Below are 17477 nucleotides of genomic sequence, written 5' to 3' on the forward strand. Positions count from 1 at the left end.
AGTTTAAAATAATCCACTCCAGTCTTACTTAACTTACTCTATCCTACTTTTCCTCTCCACTGCTGAAGAATGAAGTTAGGGAATTTCACTAACACAAGTTTACTTTGCTCAACAAAGAAAAATCCCCACATTTAAAGTTTTATAAACTGTGTCAACCCACCTTCCCCTTGCTGGAAAGCATATTTTTCTTCAGCCAAAGAAAAGCTCTAGCAGTCAAATAGTCAAACCACATAACACAACAATATTTCTGAAGTGCCAGATACACTTCCCAATACTCCATCTTGTACCCAAATCAGCTACAGCTCTTCATTCCCTTCCATTTACTGTTCCTACATACTGTATATGGGTATTCCTTTAACCCTTTGATTCTCCTAAAAGGATTTCTCTTATCTGTAAAAAATCATCTGCTGTTACCTTAAACAAAACTCCTACACCTACAAAGGTTACTCAAGCTAGGTTTTGACCTGTAACTGCTAAAGCTTGCAGGCGAAAAAAAAACCTTCTGAATAAAACACTAAAATACACCAATCACAGCAAAAAGACTAATCCAGCCCCATCAACTATTCATGGCCAAACTTTCCTCCTCCTCCTCCAATCCATTTCAGTGCTACACAGTCACATTATCAATCTACTTTTTTTTCTCGTGAAACTGTGACAGGGACAGGTATGAAGCAAGAAACCTCTGAAAGCTTTTAATCCTCTAGTACACTGATATCTCATTTTCATATTATTCCAGATACGGTACTGCTAAATGATTTTATTCAGCTAAGAATATAATTCAAACTGAAGAGGTCAATGTTAAGTGAACAATGTGAAGCCCATTTCACTGGCCTTGTAGATAGTTCCACCAACAGTACTGCTCTATATGGTAAACTCTCAATTATCCTGCATAATTCATCCAAGCCCTATGCTGAATAACATGAAATGCCAGATACTGTATAGTACCCCACCATTAGCTCAATACTTGGCATCAAACTGGATATTGTGTTACTATTCGTCTCAACCCTCTATCTTAAAAGATTTCCCGTGAGTAAAAGATGAAAATTAGGGATAATATACAATAAAGTAATGATACAATACAGTAACAGGCCTACAGTAACACAGTGCTGGTTGGCTACTGTTTACAAGCTGGTTGAAAAATTTCAACACTGGATATTGCATGGAACAGGCAGTTATGTCCTATTTTGGTGCTGGATATTGCATAATTTCACTGGATACTGCTTTAATAGAGCTGAGCCAGCAATGCCAGATGTTGTATTGGGCCGGATATTATGACAACAGATAACTGGGAGTTTACTGTATACAGTAAAACCTCACTATAACGGACTAATTGGGGCCCCAAGCCATTCTGAAACAAGCAAAATTCCGATAAAAGTGACATCCAGACTTCCCTCTGCTAACCAGGACATTTTCCAATACATCAGACATTAGCCCAGATCACAACAGCAGTTTTTAAACTGTTTTCACTACTGGTGTAGTACAGGTATACCCCACTTTATAGATGCAATTGGTTACGTAAAAACCCACTGTTTGGCAGGGTATCGTATATCAGCGGAGATTTAACATGTACAGTAGTGTATATGAACGCATTTTTGAGCCCTGGGTTTCCTCCCCCAACCAAGTCCTAAACCCACCCAAATGAGTTCCAAAAGAAGTTTATAGCCAATCTAAATGGCCTTAAAGCTTTAAAAGAAGCTAACCTAAGCCTAAAATCCAATAACAACTCACCAAAACCAACTAATTAAATCTGAAAATCGTCAAATATGTCTGGAAAAATTCAAACTTAGTAAACTGTACTCCAAAATGACAATGTCCACCCTAACTATGACTTAAACACATTAATACAAGTCTAAAAACAGTTTATAAATCAACCTAAACACAAAATTTAAGTTAAAACATCAAAATTGGTAAGAAAAAAATCTAAACCCATCATTAAACTGGGGTATGGCCATCATTAGGCGGGGTATGGTGGTACAGTACAGTCTATATACCCCCACCGTTGTGCCGGGGTATTGCATCCAGGATTATCGTATATCGAGGTATACCTGTACTGTACTGTATTATACATTCACTACAATGATCAAAAGGTATAATACAGTATTGTACATGTAATAATAATGTTCCATACACTGATAAACATGTCTTTTATTTACATTATTGTGAACATAGCTGAAATGGTCAGGCAGTCCGGACTGCTTCTAGCTTTATAGGACTTTTTCCGACATATAAGAATTTAGTCCTGAAGCTCCTCGATGGTTAGATAGTGCGGATATGGAGAATGTGAGTGCATTCAAGTATCTGGGTAGTGTGATGAGTAAGAATGAAACTTTTGGGGATGAAGTGCTTGAAAGAGTACAACAGGGAAGGAAGGTTGTCGGTTCGCTGAAAGCAGTGATGAGAAACAGGGAGGTGAGTATGGAAGTTAAGAAGTCACTGCATGATAGTACTGTGATCCCTACCCTGACATATGGAAGCAAGACATGGACCTTGCTAGAGGGGAACAAGTCAAGAGTGAGAGCAGTGGAAACGAGTTACTTGAGAGGTGCATGTGATGTGACATGGAGGGACAGGCTGACGAATGTAGAAGTGAAGGAACGTTGTGGGGTGGATGTGGATGTCATCATCATCATCATCATCCGGACCTCCTTTTCCACCCAGGGGCAGGGTGAGGAGTAGCAATGTCCAGACAGCCCAAAATTGCCCAATCCAATGGGCCACGCTTCCATTCACTCATCATTCAAGCCCCCGGATGTGGATGTGGTTGAGAAAATTAGGAGAAATATACTGAGGTGCTTTGGACATGTGGAGAGAATGGAGAATGGAAGACTGTCTAAGAGGGTGTATGTGGGTGAAGTGGAGGGAGGGAGGGAGAGGGAGGGGAGGACTGAGGATGACGTGAAGGGATGGAGTTGAGACGTACATGAGGGAGGGGGGAGTGAGTTAAGGGAAGGGCAGTCAAATGGTGTGTGACAGAGCGACTTGGAGGCATTATGTCTGCGGCCACCCTTTGCAGGATTAGGGCGTCGTGCTACAGATATATATACAGACAGCTCCTCAATTCCGATAAAAGCAAATTCCCATCTATTGAAGACCGTTATATCAAGGTTTTGCTGTATCATTTAGCTAATTAATCTTACCCACCCTAGTCAAGGAATAATAAGATATGATTAATATGATGATGGTGATGGCTATTACTGCTCTCCATGCATCTTAAAACATATAGCAAACCTACTTCTACATCAACCATGATTTTTATCATACAGTACACCTCACGCAAGGAACAGCATGGTGGAATGAAGAGGTGAGACAGCCAGTCACAAAAGAAGAAAGCATATATTAAGTGGATAAGAAACAGGGGTGTGCAGGAGGTTGAGAGATGGAAGAGAGAGTTAGATGCAGAGCAGAAGAGAGAAGAGAGTGGATGACGAATTTGGAAGGAATCTGAGTGTAAAGTGGAGGGAATGTAAGAAAATGTTTTGGAAAGAGGTAAAGAGAGTTCGACAGGGTGTCAAAGAAGTCAGCCGGGGAGTAAAAGATAAAAATGGTAGATTACTAATGGACAAGGGAGAAAAAGTGAGCAGATGGAGAAAACACTTTAGGGAATTGTTGAACACAGAGAATGAAAGTAAAGCAAGTATAAGTGCTTGGGGAATGGCTGGGAGAAGGAGGGATGTGAGAAGAGAGGAAGAAATCAGTAGGATGGAAGTTGTGGAAGCGATGAAGAAAGTCAAAATGGGGAAAGCACCAGAAATTGATGGAGTGTGTGGTGAAATGCTGATGCATGGGGGAGAGATAGTAGTAGAATGGATGTGGAAGATGTGCAGGCTGGCCTGGGAGGAAGGTAGAGTCCTGGAGGATTGGAAGTCAGGTATAATTATTCCCTTGTACAAAGGAAAAGGGGAAAAAGAAGTGTGTGGTAATCATAGGGGCATTTGTCTTCTTAGTGTAATAGGATAGGTACCGTATATGGTAGGATACTTATTGACAGAGTTAGGGAAATAACAGAGGAATTAGTTGGAGAAGAACAGGGAGGTTTTAGGAAGGGAAGAGGCTGTGTAGATCAGATATTCATTGTTAGATCTTTCGTGGAAAAGTTTCTAGAGAAGGGAAAGAAGTTGTAGGCGGCCTTCATGATTTGGAGAAAGCATAAGACAGGATGGATAGACAAGGACTGTGGAAAGTGTTAAGAATACATGGAGTAGATGGGAAGTTGTTGATGCCGTGAAGAGTATGTATGACCCTGCTAAGGCTGAAGTGCGTGTGGATAGCAAACTGAGTGAATTTTTATATTTGAAGGTCGGATTGAAACAGTGATGTGTCATGTCTCTTAGGTTGTTCAATCTGTATATGGATGGGGTTATAAAAGAGATACAAGGCATGGCAGTGGATGTTGGAGAGGTCCTAATGAGAGAGGGTAGTGTTTGGAAACTCCCTGTAATGTTGTTTGGAGATGATACTGTGTTGTTAAGTGAAGACAAAGGGGAGCTGCAACGCTTGTCGAATGAGTCTGAGAGTGTAAGAAACAGAATCTAATGGTGAATGTATGGAAGAGTAAAGTTGTGGTCTTGGAGAGAAATGAAGTTAGTGAATGTAAAGTGAAGTTAGATGAGGAGGAAATGGAAATTGTGAGTGTGTTTAAGTACAGTACCCTCGTGTCCAGTATGCACTTGTCCAGTACGGTCAGCAAAAAAATAAAATAATTTATTACTGTAGTACAGAGCTGTTGGGCTAGTATGGATCGGCCACACAAAGCGGGCCAAATCCGAGGAGTTCTTTGCTAGTACTGACGTGCTGCATCCAGTACTATTACCCACGCGTCCATGAGAAGATGGCCAACACCGAGAAACGTTTCCCTAGTACTGATGTGCCAGCCCAGTATGCCTTCCTTGTGACTCCTGACATGTGCCAGTCAAATTGCAGTACAGTATTGCGCTTCCCCCTGATGATGAAGACAACAATGTGTCAGTGTGTGACTATGAGGGATTTATGAGGGAGGTTAAGGCAGACAGGCCTCCTCAGGATCCTGAAGGCCCTTCTTCAGGGGGCCAGTAAGACCTCCTAAGGCCTCGGAAACCCCTCCCCTTTCCCCCACAAGCCCATCACCACTCACCTTAAAGGCTGGTAAAATCTTAGATGTGTCAAAATATAGTTATGTTGATTTTTTGGAGGAACTTTACCAAGGCTTGTCAGACATTATTCATTTTTCCCATAAGGTCTGTTGTTTGCCCAGCACGGATTTAGTCCAGTACAGTAGTACTGTCAGACAAAAATACCGTACTGGACGCGAGGGTACTGTACTTAGCGTGATGGATAAGGATGGAAGTTTAGAGGATGAAGTGCTTGAAAGGGCACATCAAGGAAGAAAGGTTGCTTGTTCCTTGAAAGCAGTGTTAAGAAACAGGGAAGTGAGCTTGGAAGTGAAAAAGTTACTGCATGACTGTATTGTGATACCAACTCTAATGTATGGACGAGAAGCTTGGACACTGTTAGAGGGACAAAAGTCTAGAGTGAGAGCAGTGGAAACGAGTTATCTGAAAGAAGCATGTGGAGTCACATGGAGAAACAGACTGACAAATGAGGAAGTGAAGCAACATGTGGTGTGGATGTGGATGTGATCGGATGCGTTAGGAGAAACATACAGAGGTGGTTTTGGCCATGTGGAGAGAATGGAGAGTGAGAGACTGACGAGGAAAGTGTATGTGAGTGAGGTGGAGGTGGGGAGAGGGAGGGAGAAGCCAAGGATGAGATGAAAGGAGGGAGTGGAGAGGAGGGGGTGAGCTGGGAGCAGGACAGTGAAATGGCTGGGTATAGGGCGACATGGAGACGATTTGTTTGTGGCCACCCCTTACGGGATTAAGGCGTCTGGCAATAGATAGATAGACAGACCGACACCTCATGTGATGAAACTATTGTCAATTTGGTTTTATATGATGAAAGTGGGCCACTTCCATAACTTGAGCATTAAGCTGCAAGTGCAAGAAATTCAGTGAGTCTTTTTTATGTGGTAGGAGTGAATCTCCCTGTTAGTAGTCAAATTAACCATCCAATCTGACTACACATGGCCATGAACTAAAATGAAAGGGGTTAACGAACCACGTCAGACTGAAATAAGCTACAGCCTCAACTATTCTCATCAACTTCAAAAGGTTATCTCAATCCAGTCTACCTTAATAATATTTTATGTAATAAAACCTAGCCTTTTACAGACTGAGGTAACATCTTTTCATATGCATTCTAACTTCAGTTAGTCTGGTACCCAAATTACAACACATGTATTCTGATGCTATTCAAACTTCCTGAATACATTGTGTATACTGTATACTAATGTGCAGTTAACCAAACTATATTCACGCTACCCATATCCAACTTGCCCTGATTAACTCTAACCAATCCCAGTGCAACCAGATCTTTAGGAATATAATCTACTCTCAGCCAAGTACTGTACTCTTAATCAAACTCAACACCACTAATACTCACAATCCAAAACAAACAGTTCATCAAAAGGTTTTGTGGTATCCCCTCATAACCCCCAATGAACTGGTTTGTACTGTTCTTGGTCTGAACACCACATTTTTCGAGGTCATCTGTCGAGCTCAGTTCCCCTGGCACCTCCACTTGCAATGGGAGGAGTGATGTGAAGTCAAACAGAGGAGGGACTGTTGTACTCATCTGCAAAGGAACAAAAACAAATTGAATATGAGCCTTTCACCTGATGTCACATCTTCCCCCAATGGTTTGCAGATTTTGTTCTGATCTGACAGTGAAGGATCAACAGTTTAAATAAAAATACAGCTAGCTGCTTAAGAATGAACAAGGCTGACACTTGAATAAAGAGTATTACTGTACTTTACTGACCTGTGAATAATTTCAAAGGCAACTTTTCAGAATATATGAAAGAGACATGAAAGTTGTGTGGGTCTTTAAAGTTTGCCTAGAATTGTTTCAACTTAATATACAACACATGGGAAAAATAATAATGTACTAATATGAGCAATACAATCAACAACAAAGACATTTTAGAGTAACACACCACACACAACACAATGGTACCTGCTGTTTTACAGGGAAGGGCACTAACCCTGCACCAAACCACTTTAGACACACAGAGAACATACATAGATTGGTTATATGGTTACCACCCAGCACCGTAAATTGTTTCCTGGCTTACAGGAAACCATTAGGCTTGTCACTCAATGTTAAGCCAACTGAAAAGACAAAAGAGTAATAAAAAGTGACAGGAAAGATGGAAGAAATAGGAATAATGGAGGGCAGACACAGATATAACAAAGGTGAAGGAAGAAGTAGGCAACACTAAATCAATTGAGTGGATGATGGTCACCACCACCTACCACCAAACAAACATCTATCTATCGACCTATCTATTGCCAGACGCCTCAATCCCGTTTGGGGTGGCCACAAACAAATCACCTCCACGTCGCCCTGTCCCCCGCCTTTTCACTGCCCTGCTCCCAACTCACACCCCCCTCTCTCATATACCTCTCCACCCCATCCCTCCATCTCATCCTCGGCCTCCCCCTCCCTCTTTCCCCCCTCCACCTCACTCACATACACTCTCTTCGTCAGTCTCTCACCCTCCATCCTCTCCACATGGCCAAACCACCTCACTGTGTTCCTCATAACGCTTCCTATCACATCCACACCACAACGCTCCTTTATATCCTCATTCGTCAGCCTGTCTCTCCATGTGACTCCACAGGCTCCTCTTAAATAACTCATTTCCACTGCTCTCACTCTTGACTTGTGTCCTTCCAACAAAGTCCAAGCTTCACTTCCATACGTTAGAGTTGGTATCACAATACTGTCATGTAGTAACTATTTCACTTCCATGCTCACTTCCCTGTTTCTTATCACTGCTTTCAAAGAACCAGCAACCTTTCTTCCCTGCTGTACCCTTTCAAGCACTTCACCCTCCAAACCTCCATCCTTAATCATCACACTACCCAAGTACTTAAACGTACTCACATTTTCCAATTCCTCACCACCCAACCTCGCTGTACATTCACTGACTTCACGTCTCTCAAAGACCATCACTTTACTCTTCCCTACATTCACATACTTTTTAAATTTCACAGATGATCTCTGAATCAATTATTTCCTTTTTTATCCCATCATAATTTCCACTGCCACACCATGTTTGCACGTTCTTGCCAAATTTGGTGCCATACCAGGTTGTATGCACGTTCTTGCTGGATTTGGTGCAATACCAGCTTGTAATTAACAATAGTTCAGGTAAACGTACACTTTACCTGAAGCAGTAGACGGACCTTACCATTTCAATTGATATTCCTCCAGTTTGTTTTCTGTATTTTTCTGACTACAGTATTTTCAGGGTGGTAAATTACCTTTTCCTGCTGAAAAATTTTCCACTTTTTTTTAACACCACATTCCTTAACCTGTACCTGTGATTTTTGTCTCATTCAACGTACTCAAAGGTGGTTTTTGCTTCCAAACTGGATGCTAGGTTAGGTCAGGTTAGGCTGGGTTTGATTAAATTATTAGGTACTGATAGGTTAGGTTAGGTTTAGTTGAACACTTAGGTTACGACAGTCTCTTGATTCCTGTACGCCAATGATGCTGATGCGTCAAACAAGTTCACACAGTGGAACATAGCAAAAAAAAAAAAAAAAAAAAAAGAGTGGGGGGACAGAGTTCGTATGAAATATTTAGTTATCACCCCAGAAATAATCAGAAAAACATAACAGACCATCAGGAAGAAGAAATGATTTGATAAGGTGCTTCTACTGCTTCAAATAACGAGTACTGTACCTTTACCGTGACGACTACGAACCGAACAACGGAGATGGTACGGATTGCGACATGGAATGTAAGGGGTACGATGATGAGGTGAGAGAGAGAGAGTGCTTGAGGGTGCAAAAGTGGATGTATGTGGATTAACTGAAACTAAATGGCGGGGTGAGAGTATGAGAGAATGGGAGTATGGATGGGGTACAGTATATGTGCAGAAGTGGGTGAGAATGAGAGGGCAAAAGAAGGTGTGTGTATTGTTGTATGCAAGAAATGAAATGAGAACATAACACAGTATGGATCAGTTGGCTCAAGGATTGTTTGGGTAAAACTGAAAGTTGTCAATCAATCAATCATTTCCTGTGGCACCCTCGGGGATGCATAGGGCCTCGATGAACTCACACCACCACATCCTATCTTGTGCTAACTCCTCAAGATCTCCCCAACACTCATCTCCAGCTTCCTGTCTCATTGTCCTCACCCACGTCTCTTTTGGCCTTCCTCTACCTCTCCTACCAAGTGCCACCCACCCTGGTGTACCTCGTACTATTCCCTGTCTCCTATACACATGTCCCAGCCACTTCCATCGTGAGAATCTAACATATTCATCGATCGGCTGCACTCCCGTTATTTCTCTAATTCTACTATTTGGTATCCTTTCCCACCACTTAACTCCTAATATTCTTCTAAGTGCTTTATTTTCAAACACCAAGAATTTATTTTCCATAGTCACTGTGCTGTACCAAGACTCGTGTCCATAAATTAAGATACTCCTAACCATTACCTTATAAAGTTTGATTTTTGTATGCACAGAGAAATTGTTATTATTCCAAATATTTTTAAGCATTCCCATTGCCTGATTAGCCTTCTTTAACCTTTCCTCGAATTCAAAGTTCAAAGAACCATCCTTGGCTAAATAAGTACCTAAATATTTAAACCTATCAACTTGCTTTACAACAATACCTTCAATTACACATTCCTGTGCATTTTCCATATTCATATTGATTATTTCAGTTGTACAGTACTACAAAGTGTGTGTGTGTGTGTGTGTGTGTGTGTGTGTGTGTGTGTGTGTGTGTGTGTGTGTGTGTGTGTGTGTGTGTGTGTGTGTGTGTGTGTGTGTGTGTGTGTGTGTGTGTGTGTGTGTGTGTGTGTGTTCTTACCTTACCTAACTGTTCTTACCTAATTGTATCTTTACAGGAATGAGTCAAGCTCGTACTGTCCCATGTCTTAAACCATATTTATCGTACATATCCTTAAATTTGTGAATTGTTTTGGCACACACTATTTCATTCGGTAGTGCATTCCATTGATCAATTGCTCTGTTTGGGAAACTGAATTTCCTTACGTCTTTATCACCTCTCTTCTTATGCAGTTTTTTGCAGTGTCCTCTTGCTGATGCTTCTCCATATGTTAAGTAATCATTTATGTCTATTTTCTCCTTCCCTGATATGCACTTATATAGCATTATCATGTCACCTCTTTTCCTTCTCTCCTGTAATGTTGGTAGATTCAGTTTATTTAGTCTTTCTTCGTAGCTTAGGTCCCTTAAGCTTGGTATTCATTTTGTAGTGGCCCTTTGAACTTTTTAAATCTTGTCTATGTGCTTTTTGAGATGAGGACTCCAGACTACTGATGCATATTCCAGGGTTGGTCTAATGAATGATGTGTGTGTGTGTGTGTGTGTGTGTGTGTGTGTGTGTGTGTGTGTGTGTGTGTGTGTGTGTGTGTGTGTGTGTGTGTGTGTGTGTGTGTGTGTGTGTGTGTGTGTGTGTGTGCGCAAGCAGAGTGAAAGAAGAGTTCTGGGTAAATGTGGAAGCATGCTGCAAAAGCTTGAAAGGAATAAGTGTTTTTGATTGGAGATACGAATGGAAAAGTAGGGAATGTGAAGGTGGATGGAGTAGTTGGTGTTCCAGGTGTGCCTGCCGAAGTGGATGAGAATGGCAGTGCTCTGGTAGATATTTGTGCCAAGAGAGGGATGGTGATAGCCATACCCTCTTCAGACACAAAATGATCTACAGGTATATGTGGCGAGTGATAAGAAGGTTGGGTAGTGAACTGAATGAACGGAAGACAATGATTGATTATGAGTGTGTGGATGAGAGAATGAGAAGGTGTGTAATGGATGCAAGAGCATATAGAGGTTGGGGAAGTGAACTTCCTGACCACCACTTGGTGGTGGCGAATATCAAGGTCCAAATGAAATGGAGGAACAGAAGAAGGGAAGGACAGGAGGAAGTAGTACATACAAGGCAGGAAGGAAGGTTATAAGAGGATGGCAAAAAGGCATAATATAAGAGAGATGTGGACGAACAATTGGGTAAATACGATTTGGAGCAGACGGGGGACGTGCAAGGTGTGTGCAAGATATTCACAGAAGAAATCTGTGCAGCATGTGAGGTGGTGTGTGAGGTGAAGAGATGATGTAAAAGGGTGCAAGGAACAGCATGGTGGGAAGAGGAGGTGAGACAGGTTGTGGCACAAAAGAAGAAAGCATATAGTGAATGGATGAGAAACAGGGGTGTGGGGGAAGTTGAGAGATGGAAGAGAGAGAGTTATATGTACAGGAAGAGAGAGGTGAAAAGATTAGTAAGAGAAAGAAGAGAGTGGATGAGGAACTTGGAAGGAATTTGAGTGTAAAGTGGAGGGAATGTATGAAAATGTTCTGGAAAAATGTAAAGAGAGTTAGACAGGGTGTTAAAAAGTTAGTCAGGGAGTGAAAGATAAAAATGGAAGATTACTTGTGGACAAAGAAGAAAAAGTGAGCAGTTGGAGGGAACACTTTAAGGAACTGTTGAACACAGAGAATGAAAGTAATGCAAGTATAAGTGGCTGGGGAATGGCTGGGAGAAGAGGGATGTGAGAAGAGAGGAAGAAATCAGTAAAACAGAAGTTGTGGATGCAATGAAGAAAGTCAAAACGGGGATAGCTCCAGGAATTGATGGAGTGTGTGGTGAAATGCTGACGCATGGGGGAGAGATAGTTGTAGAATGGATGTGGAAGATGTGCATATTGGCCTGGGAGGAAGTCAGGTATAATTATTCCCCTGTTCAAAAGGCAAAGGGGAAAAAGAAGTGTGTGGTAATCATGGGGGCATTTGTCTTCTTAGTGTAACTGGAAAAGTAAATGGTAGGATACTTATTGACAGAGTTAGGGAAATAACAGAGAAGTTAGTTGGAGGAGAACAGAGAGGTTTTAGTAAGGGAAGAGGTTGTGTAGATCCAGTGGTGGGTAAGTTAATGAAAAACATTAGCTTCGTTAACCGTTAATCCATCAAGTAGCTCTGTTACAGTTTATCTGCTATTTCTGCTGTTAAATTAACAGAAATTAACCGTTAATCTGTTAATCCTTAAGTTTTTTAAAACGTTAACTTGGCTAATCACTAATTTGATAGTCTGCTAATCTGCTACTTGCTAATTTTTGTTTTTTACATATGAAACTTGGTTTTCCTTTATAAAAGGCACTCATGCCACGAGTTGATGCTGCCTTGCAAAGCCTCCTCCACCTCTGAGTAGTTGACAAGATGCTTCTTCTTGAATTGGCTCTTACTGTCATTGTTGCTGTTCTTTTGGGCCCTGACCTCATGCTGCTTGGGCAGGCAGACCTTACACTGAAAAAAATAGTTGTTGCCTTCTGTTTTCCTGTAGGATGCAAACTTGTCAAGATGCGGCCAGGGGTACTCAGGCAGCTCAGAGTTATTATCCACCTCGGCCTCGCTGACATCACCCTCACTAGCTGCAACAGTTTCCTCACTGTCCAGTCAGTCCTGGCTGACTTCAGTTTCACTTACAGACAACTGAGACAAGGGAATGGACTCTTGTGATGTACTTGATTGAGATGCCATCACTATGAGTCTATAATCACTCCACAGTCCAAAGTTCTGTTGGCTAAGAGTCACTATGACACTATCGATTTGACGATTTAAAACGCTTCTGACCTAAAGTGACCTGTAACAGAAAATTAATAATGGATTAACTGAAATTACCAAAAATTTTAACGGAAGTTAATGATAATCCATTAAAAAAAAATAACGGATTAATGTGTTAACAGGAAAATTAGCTCCATTGTTAACAGATTAACGATTAATGCAGTAATGCCCATAACTGTGTACAGTAGATCAGATATTCATTCTTAGGTCCTCTGCAGAAAAGTTACTAGAGAGAGGGGAAAGAAGTTGTATGTGGCTGTCATGGATTTGGAGAAAGCATATGACAAGGTGGGTAGACAAGGACTGTGGAAAGTATTACGAATACAGTAATCCCCATACTTTCTGGACACCCCACTTACCGGTCATTGTGGGCCTGGACATTCGGAACCTCCCTCCCCCCCGGAGGGGGGGGAACTAATTTTTTCCCATCCGTAATTTGAAACTGACGCGCGGCGCCAAACAGCTGTTACACCACGGACCCTTCACCCCTTCCTTCCTCCCCCTTCCCTCCCCTCTCAGGGTTGCTATTTGGTATTTTTCATTACCAAATGTGGGACAATTTGGTAATGAATCAGAATAATGCATTACCAAACAGATTTTTCACATGTACGAGGATACACAGGATGGAGATGGTGGATTGTCTGCTCTCTCTGATTAATCTGCTATTCTACAAAGCATGAAAATAATCAACATGCTGTTAATTATAAGAAGAGTGATTACATGTATTTCCACTTGTATATATAATTAGCGAAGAATAAATGCTAGCTTTACGAATTTGGTAATGAAAAGTTAAATTTGGTAATGAAAATTGAGGAGTTTGGTTGTGGCCGTTGCGATCTGGCAGCTCTGTTTCCCCGTCATCAACACTCCAACAGTTATGGTACTGCCTAACTTCGATCGCAAGTAGATGCTTATTGCAATGGAAGCCACACGTGCTCATTTTTTGTGAATAAACAGTGAATAAACTGCAATACCTCGCCACTAGACCAAATGGGAATTTACAGTGTTGAGAAATTAGAATTTAGAGTGCAAAGGATTAACTATCTATCTATCTATCTATCTATTGCCAGACACCATAATCCTGTACTGGGTTAACTGTGGAGTGCAAATTGGCGGTTGAAACTGGCGTGATGCAGTTAAGAACAATGTCCAGTGTTAAACAATTATAACTCACAGTGCAAAGAATTAAGTGCAGCACAACACTGGATTACCGATGTGCTTCAAGAGCATTTTCACCACTGCCAAAACCTTAGAAAAGGCGGCCATAAACGTCCTGTAAGTACCCAGGCTGAGGTACAGTCACTTCTAATTCCTCATTCTTTGGTTCCTTTTCATTTATTTCATTCTTTATATCCATTACTGGTGTGAATAGGGTCTTAAATAGGTTTAAATAGGTGCTATGCATGTCCAGTAGGGAGTTATTTAGGTGGCTTTCAAAGTTAGGCTGGGTTAGGGTCCTTAAGTACCAGTCCGGGAGCCACGGGCCCACTTTCCGGACATGCCTTTGGCTCTATTACATCGGATAGTTGAGGAATTACTGTATATGGAGTAAATGGGAAGTTGCTGAAATGCCATGAAGAGTATGTATAAGGGTGCTAAGGCTGCAGTGCATGTGGACAGTGAACCGAATGAATTTTTCTATTTGAAGGGTGGACTGAAACAGGGACATGTCATGTCTCTACGGTTGTTCAATCTGCATATGGATGGGGTTATAAAAGAGATACAAGGTATGCCAGTGGATGTTGAAGTGGCCCTAATGAGAGGGGGCAGTGTGTGGAAACTCCATGTACTGTTGTTTGCAAATGATACTGTGTTGCTAAGTGAAGACGAAGAGGAGCTCCAAGGCTTGGTGCATGAGTTTGGGAGTGTGTGTAAGAAATGGAATCTAAAGGTGAATGTAGGGAAGAGTAAAGTTGTGGTCTTGGAGAGAAGTGAAGTCAGTGAATGTACAGTGAAGTTGGATGAGGAGGAAATGGAAAATGCGAGTGCATTTAAGTTCTTAGGAAGTGTGATGAGTAAGGATGGAAGTTTGGAGGGTGAAGTGCTTGAAAGGGTACAACAAGGAAGAAAGGTTGCTGGATCTTTGAAATCAGTGATAAGAAACAGAGAAGTGAGCATGGAAGTGAAAAAGTTACTCCAAGACAGTACTGTGATACCAACTATAATGTATGGAAGTGAAGCTTGGAACTTGTTGGAGGGACAGAAGTCAAGAGTTAGAGCAGTGGAAATGAGTTACATGAGAGGAGCATGTGGGGTCACATGGAGAGACAGACTGACAAATGAAGAAGTGAAGGAACACTGTGGTGTGGATGTGGATGTCATAGGAAGTGTTAGGGAACACACACTGAGGTGGTTTGGCCATGTGGAGAGGACGGAGAGTGAGAGACTTACGAGGAGTGTATGTGAGTGATGTGGAGGGGGGGAGAAGGTGAGGGAGGCCATGGATGAGATGAAGGGATAGAGTGGAGAGGTATATGTGAAAGGGGTGTGTGAGCTGGGAGCAGGTCAGTGAAATGGCAGGGGACAGGGCGACATGTTGGGGATTTGTTTGTGGCCACCCCTTACGGGATTACGGTGTCTGGCAATAGACAGATTTACCGTAGTTTAAATCATTTTTTTAATGGACCGGGGAATCGTTTGACTATGGCTTTACTTTGACCGTTCTTCTGGTTGCGCATGGGCTGAGGGTCTGGGAGAACCAACAGGTGACAGCCAGGCGAGAATAATTTTCCAGTTTTTGTAAACAGCAGCGTCTATTCTGTCTTACCTAAATATGAACTCATATTTTTTATCATTACCAGATAAAACTGCAACTGAGAGTATATAAGAGCAATGATTAATGTGCTGTTACTCACCGGATATGTTATCGCACGCAATGTAGGAATTGGCTCTCACACCCCCTCGATAACTTCAGATTGTTGACATCATAAACGTCACTATTGACGTGCATAATTCGGCCAAATCAATATTTCGCCAATTTTACCATAATATAAGCTTAAAAACAAGACAAAACATAATTGTAAATTGTTGTTAACCAAGTTCGGTTAAGTGAGCAACAATAGTTCAGTTAAGCGATAAGAGGACCTGTGGCGTAATATCAAGGGGAACGAAACGTCTGCGCTACTTCATTATACCTCCTCTTCGTTACTTTGGTGTATTCACTATCGTTTTAATACAAACAGTCAGAGGTTATAAAATTGACAAAAGGAGGTGGTGGATTTTGCCACCCACCTCCCTCAACAAATACCATTTTAAACAACAAATCGGTATAAAATAAAGATCTTTACTCATTATTAGCTAAAGTATGCGTTGAAATATGTAAATGGATAAATAAGGTATATTATATACAAGACAGATTAATAATATCAGAGCAGTAGAGATGTCCTGCATGACAGCAGTGGCCGCAATCAAAGATGCTGACATCGGACCGCCCAATCAATGAGGCGAATGAGGTGAGTGATGACCAAAACACCCACCCACTTGCCACCACACGTTCCCTCTGACTAGACTCCCTCTCAGCTTCGCTACTCTCTACAGTAGTTATTTAACTGTTTTATACATGTCCAACAGTGGTACACACCAGCAGTGTTTCCTTGTGCACTGTCTTGAGTGGTGTATTTGTGAGTGGCAACTGCTAGGTTGTTTGACGCATTCTCTGCGGCTGTAATGGAGATATGTAAACAAAATACGTTTAATATTAAGTAACATAGTGAATCATGCTTTCTAGAACTTCGATGCAAATGCAGGGTGTGTATGCAAAGAATACGGGTTTCACATACAGAGACCCAGGTCAGGAAAAAAAAAACACACAAGAGCTAACCATGGAACTCCAATGCCTAAAGTAACTGCCCCACCCCCTCGGTCAGCCCCGCCCCCCTCTGCATTAACCTCTCCATCCCCGCAACCTTGATCTGCTAGCGCTAGAGCCTAATCCCTCTAATCCCATCATCCACTCACTCAGTGAGTGGTAACCTTATAACTAAACAACACGTGTTCCCTCCGTGTCAACATATGGGTTGGCGGAGGGTTAGTGTCCCTCCCTGGAAAACAACTCTGCCCTGTGAGCTTGACGTCTGACCAATTTTCCTTCAACTCAAATTACTCCACACTTGCCTGACCCTCAACATTTCTACCAAGTTTGGTTCAAACTGGATTGAAACTATTTGAGTCGATTTTTCCCTGTCTCTGGTCTTTAATTTGCTGTTCTCAATATCAGATCTCTTCATCACTGTCTGACCTTCACCGGAACACCAAGTTTTGTCTTAAGTGGAAAAAAAAAAAAAAAATCCTCTGACACTTTGACCAAATGACTGATTCTCAGAGTCGACAAACTTTATCCTAGGCTTACTATCAACCTGTCCAAAAAGTGTGGCACATATCGGATCAAAATGCCATTTGATCTTGACCTTTGACCCACTCCCCCCCCCCCAAAAAAAAAGGGCCTCTGGGAAAACCCACAACCCCTCCACCATGTTTGGTACAAATCGGATCAAAACGGTTTGAACTATTTTGTTAAAATACACCCGCGCGTGCAACAAGCAACGATATCATTATCATTGTCATCATCTACCCTCTCCAGTACTACCACCACTGTCCTCTCCACCACCACCACCACCACCATCACCACCAGACAGAGAGAGAGAGAGAGAGAGAGAGAGAGAGAGAGAGATAAGGTAAGATAAGAAATAGCAGCCCCTCACACAACACAATCCTACATCATTTGTCTTCTTAGCCTCTTCAGGTGAGTTGCGGTGGTGGTTGTAGTGGTTAGTGGTAGTTAATG

General features: G+C 41.8%; 1 protein-coding gene across 1 annotated transcript in view; it reads right to left on the reverse strand.

The window, feature by feature from the left end:
• Positions 1-15596, reverse strand: part of LOC145404027 (mechanosensitive cation channel Tmem63-like) — a 31314-nt gene extending 15718 nt beyond the window's left edge. Inside the window, exons 1-2 of the mRNA XM_080275630.1 lie at positions 15550-15596; positions 6478-6669 (exon numbers count right to left, since the gene is read on the reverse strand). Coding sequence (XP_080131756.1) covers positions 6478-6669 — 192 coding nt within the window. The 5' untranslated portion in view covers positions 15550-15596. The remainder of the gene's footprint in view (positions 1-6477; positions 6670-15549) is intronic.
• Between the last annotated feature and the right edge of the window lie 1881 nt (positions 15597-17477).

This window comes from Coenobita brevimanus, chromosome 62 (genome assembly GCF_032717465.1).
Source record: "Coenobita brevimanus isolate Jiangsu-jjx chromosome 62, ASM3271746v2, whole genome shotgun sequence".
Classification (NCBI taxonomy): domain Eukaryota; kingdom Metazoa; phylum Arthropoda; class Malacostraca; order Decapoda; family Coenobitidae; genus Coenobita; species Coenobita brevimanus.